Source organism: Pezoporus wallicus, unplaced genomic scaffold, assembly GCF_028554395.1.
Source record: "Pezoporus wallicus isolate ANWC-B61680 ecotype Strahan unplaced genomic scaffold, APGP_CSIRO_Pwel_v1 contig_10157, whole genome shotgun sequence".
NCBI lineage: Eukaryota > Metazoa > Chordata > Aves > Psittaciformes > Psittacidae > Pezoporus > Pezoporus wallicus.
In genome coordinates, this window is record NW_026639955.1 from 1 (window position 1) to 5218 (window position 5218).

General features: G+C 64.3%; 1 protein-coding gene and 1 long non-coding RNA gene across 2 annotated transcripts; both read right to left on the reverse strand.

Moving 5' to 3' along the window:
- Positions 1–382: 382 nt before the first annotated feature.
- On the reverse strand, positions 383–2870 carry PIP4K2C (phosphatidylinositol-5-phosphate 4-kinase type 2 gamma). Its single transcript, XM_057417019.1, has 10 exons — positions 2713–2870; positions 2535–2632; positions 2350–2446; positions 2120–2260; positions 1903–2049; positions 1775–1813; positions 1387–1500; positions 889–1129; positions 708–811; positions 383–513 (listed from the first exon to the last, which is right to left on the reverse strand). Exons 1-10 carry the CDS (start codon positions 2851–2853, stop codon positions 433–435), a joined length of 1203 nt encoding a protein of 400 aa, XP_057273002.1. The 5' UTR covers positions 2854–2870; the 3' UTR covers positions 383–432.
- A 1195-nt stretch (positions 2871–4065) lies between these two features.
- Positions 4066–5178, reverse strand: LOC130603353 (uncharacterized). The gene is made up of 3 exons (XR_008973137.1): positions 5120–5178; positions 4952–5044; positions 4066–4318 (listed from the first exon to the last, which is right to left on the reverse strand). It is a non-coding gene; the product is annotated as an uncharacterized LOC130603353 (long non-coding RNA).
- Between the last annotated feature and the right edge of the window lie 40 nt (positions 5179–5218).

Here is a 5218-nt window from a genome sequence, read left to right on the forward strand (position 1 = left end):
CGACCTCCTTGGATAGAGGGGGGGTGTCGGGAATCACCCCAAGTCCCTGTCCTCCCGGGGCGGGGTCACACAAGGTCAGGGACCCTCCCATGGGAATGGGGTCACCCCTGAGGGCTGCAATAAGGGGGGGGGGCTCTGGTGGACCCCCAGGCCCCATATGGAGGGAGCGGGGGGGGGAGGGCAAGGAATGGGACCCCCCCCCAGGGCTGGCTCAGAAGAGGAGGAGAAGCTGGGGAGAAGGAAGAGGGCCCTCCTGGGGCAAGTAGTGTGGAGCCCCCCCGATGGCGGGGGGGCAGAAGCCCCAGCCCACCCCTACCCCCCAGTAAAGTTAAGGCACTTGTACAGCAAACCGAGGCCTGCTGGGGGACCATGGATTGGGAAGGGGGGGGGCCCTTGGTCCCGGGGTGGGGGGCGTTGGTCCAGAGGCCTCCCCTAAGCAAAGATGTTGGTGATGAAGTCGAGGAAGCGCTTCCCGTACTGCTCGGGGTTCACGGTGGAGATCTCGGCTCCCGCCTGGGGGGGAGGCACAGGGTCAGACCCCCCCAGCCACAGACCTCCCCCTAAAGCCCCCCTTGGACCCTGCAGCCCCCTTCCCACCCAGACTCCCCCCAAAACCCTGCCAAGGGGCTGTAGCCCACCCAAGCACCCCCCCCCCAAAGTTTTCACAACTGACCCAAAACACCCCCATAGTTTGGGCCCCCCCTCACCCCGTGCTTGACCGTCTTGGCCGCGTGCGCTGCCTTCTTGCGGGCATCGTACTGAGTGAGGACGTCGATGAGCCCCATGAAGTAGACCTCACGCCGAGGGGCGGCTGTGGGGGCGGACACGGGGTGGGTCGGGGGGGGTCAGGGAGGTCTGTGTGCCCCCCCCCAACCCCCCCAGCCTCACCCTCACTGCAGCGCAGGGCATAGACGTCCACGTAGGGGTCGAAGTCTCCGGGGCCGAGGGGCCGGTGGGAGTTGAGGAAGGTGCCAATGCCCTCAGGGGATGTTCCAAACCCCCCTGCCCCCCCCCCCTCATCGCCCCCCCCTTCTTCTTCCTCCAGCTCCTCTTCCTCCAGCTCCTCCCGCCCCACCTCGTGGATGCCCAGCAGGAGGCTGTAGTCCATGATCTTCAGCTGCACCAGGAACTATGGAGTGGGGGGGACACAACCAGAGCACCCGCGTTGGCACGGGGCCTTCCTGAGGCCGCTTCAGGGGGTGCGGCACCCACACTATGCGTACCAGTTTGGGGTGCAGCACCCACACCACGGGTCCCAGTTTGGGGTGCAGCACCCACACCACGGGTCCCAGTTTGGGGTGCAGCACCCACACTACAGGTCCCAGTTTGGGGTGCAGCACCCACACCCTAGGTCCCAGTCTGGGGTGTAGGCCCCAACTCGCCCACCTCCACGTCCCTCTTGAGCTTCTCCATGAAGTCCCTCTGGTCCTCCTGCCCCACGTAGACCTTCTCGTTCTTGTTCAGGAAGTCCACGTCCTTCAGGGTGGGCAGGTCTTTGCCCTGCAACATGGCGGGGGGGGCACAATGGGGAAGAGCCCCTCAAAAAAGCATCAAGTTGGAGGGGGGAGGCAACGGGGGGATCCCCAGGGGTGAAGGGGCCCACATGCCCATAGCAGAGGGCTTAGATCTGTGCCAGCCCCACCACGAGCCATCACCAGGGGTGGTAGCAAAGGACCTGTCATTACTGGGGGAGGGGGGGGGGGGGGAATAATGAGGCCTGGAGCCCTGCCTCAAGTCTCGGGGGGGGTCACATCCCACCTCCCCACCCCGGTACCTTCTCCTTGTCACTGGCTTCTCGGGACACCAGGGAACCCTGCAGAGATGTGAAGGTGATGGAGAGGATTGCACTTGGGGGATTGCACTTGGGGGGGGGGGTGTGCCCAGGTCCGTCCCCCCCGTTACCTTGAGGTCGTATTTGCGGTGCACGGGCAGGCGGTGGCTGAACGTGTTCCTCATGACCAGCAGGTAGGTCTCCTCGCTGTCCACGCTCACGCGGTACATGCCCAGGAAGCGGGGCAGGAGCGTGCTGCCGTGGCACTGCACCACGTACTGCGGGGGGGGGGGGGGGGCACAGTGACACACCGGGACCATCGGGGACCCCCCCCCGGCACCCCCGTACCTGGTGGTAATGGGAGAGGAGCCCGTGGACATCGGCCACGTCTTCCCCCGACAGCTCCTTGGCCACCAGGGTGCGGTCAGAGCACAGCAGGAGCCGCCGGTCGCTGCCCACCCACTGCGGGGGGCTCCGGGTGAGAGACACCTGAGGGGGGGACCCCAAAATCAGCGAAGAGGGGGCGGAAAGGGTGCCCCAATGCCCCCCCCCCCCCCCCGCTGTCGCTGTCCCCTCACCTGATAGTCCTGGTCGTCAATCCCGAAGCGCTCCCGCAGGTTCCGGAACACCTGAGGACAGTACTCCTTGAACTTGAAGTGGCCGGGCAGGTTCTCCCTGCGGACGGAGGGGGGGGGGTGTCAGGGCACGGCAGCGGCGGGGGCACCGGGAGGGGAGGGCCCCGCTGCCCTCGCCCCGCACGCACCGGTTGAAGAGGTGGTTGTTGACCTTGATCTTGGAGCTGGCGCGGAAGTCGTCGGGCAGCAGCATCACGGGCGGCGGCACCTGGCTCAGCTCGCTCACCTGCGGGGCAGCGCTCGCTGTGGGACCGCCCGGCACCGGGAGCGGCGGGGCCCGGCCGGGTCCCGGTGCCGGGGCCTGACCTGGTGGGTGACGCCCCAGCAGAGCACGGCCAGGAGCGGGTCCGCGGCCCGCGGCACCTTCACGCGCTGCGGCACAAACCGCTTCTGCTTCTTCTTCGTCTTGGCCCGCGGCGCCCCCGGGCCCGCCGCCGCCGCCGCCATGGCGCCACTTCCGCCCGGGCCCGAGCGGCGCCGGAAGCGGGAAGCGGGGAGCAGGAAGCCGATGGGGGAAGTGGAGGACTGCGCATGCGCCGTGTGCGTGCAACCGGCCCGCGCTCCGGTAGGGGGCGTCTGGGGCCCCATGGCGGGTACATGTGACCGCACAGCTGACGTATGTGACCCTATAGATGACGCCTATGACCCTATATGGGATGTATGTGACCCTATAGGTGACGCCTATGACCCTATATGGGATGTATGTGACCCTATAGGTGACGCCTATGACCCTATATGGGAAGTATGTGACCCTATAGGTGGCGCCTATGACCCTATATGGGATGTATGTGACCCTATAGATGATGCCTATGACCCTATATGGGATGTATGTGACCCTATAGGTGACGCCTATGACCCTATATGGGATGTATGTGACCTATAGGTGACATGTGTGATCCTACAGGTAACATATGTGACCTTATATGGGATATATATAACCCTATATGGGATATAGGGGACCCTGTACAGGATACATAGGACCCTATAGGGGTATATGTGACCCTATATGGGATATAGGGGACCCTGTATGGTGTATATGGGACCCTATATGGGATACCTGTGACCCTATATGGGATATAAGTGACCCTATAGGGAGTATATGTGACCCTATATGGGATATAGGGCACCCTGTATGGGATATAGGGGACCCTAGAGACTATACATAGGACCCTATAGGTGATGTGTGGGACCCTATAGATAATGTGTGTGATCCTATAGGTGACGTGTACGACTCTATATGGGTTACCTGTGACCCTATATGGGATATAAGTGACCCTATAGGGGGTATATGTGACCCTATATGGGATATATGGGACCCTATAGAGGATACATGGGACCCTATAGGTGATGTGTGGGACCCTATAGGTAATGTGTGTGATCCTGTAGGTGACGTGTGGCCATAAAGGGGACACATGTAACCCTGTGACATCTGTGACCCTATAGAGGATACATGTCACCCATCTGTGACCCTATAGAGGATACACGTCACCCGCAAATACTGCTGCCCACCCGGTCCCCTCTTCAAAGCCCCGCCCCTGTTGCCATAGCCCCGCCTCCTTCATATGGCCCCGCCCCCTCCCCATGGCCCCGCCCCCTCCCCATGGCTGCAGGCTCGGCTCAGCTCCGGTGTTTATTGAATCGCAGCGGGGGGAGGGGCACACACCGGGGGGGCGGCAGAGCCGAGGGGCCAAGCGGGGGGGGGGGGGAGGGGGTGACCCCTGACACCCCCATGGGTGCGGGTTAAGGCATCTCGAAGCAGCACCCCCAGTCCCGGGGGGGGGACCCCGGCAGGGGTGGGGGGGCCCTAGGGGGGTCCTGGGCTGGGGGGGGCCCCCCTCGGCGTGGGGGGGCGCGAGCAGACGGGACACGAGGTGACACCGGGACATGCGAGCGCAGGCGGGTCCGGAGGGACCTGGGGGGGCAGGAAGGGTTGGGGGGGCACGATCTCGGTGTGCAGGGACCGTGGGAGGGTCCCCCGGGGATGGGGGTGTCCCTAGGGGGCTCTGGGTGGGGGACACGTAGGAGATGGGGGGGGCCTAAAGGGATGAGGGGGGGATGTCCCAAGGGGATGGGGGAATCCCATAGGACACGGGGTTGGGGGTGATGGGGGGATCTCATAGGAAACCATGGGGTGATGGGGGAACCCAAAGGACACAGGGAGGGGGGTGTGGTGATGGGCGATCCCATAGGACATGGGGGGTGATCCGAAATGACACAGGGGTTGATGGGGGGATCCCAAAGGACACGGGGGTCAAGGGGGGATTCCGTAGGGCACAGGGGGTGATGGGATTCCCATGGGACTTGGGGGGTGATCCCATAGGACACGGGGTGATCCCACAGGACATGGGGGGGGTGATGGGGGAATCCCATAGGACACAGGGGGTGATCCCATAGGACACGGGGAGGTGATCCCACAGGACATGGGGGGGGAGATGGGGGAATCCCATGGGACATGGGGTGATCCCATAGGACACGGGGAGGTGATCCCAAAGGACACGGAAGGAGTGATGGGGGAATCCCATAGGACACGGGGGGATGGGGGCACCTGGTGGGGGGGCACTAGCTGGCCGCTGTCTCCTGGCGCAGGGGGAAGAGCAGGGGCTGCTCCTCGGCCTCATAGGCACAGGACAGGTCACTCCTGGGGGGTGTGCGGGGTCAGGCAGGGTCACCCCCTCCAGCCCCCCCCACTTTGCCCCCCCCGGCCCCCCCTGACCTGTTGTCATTGATGTCCGTCACGTTCCCTGCAAGAGAGAGCGGCAGCTCCAGGGGGGGTCCAGGTGTCCCCCCCACATCCCCATCTCACAACCGCCCC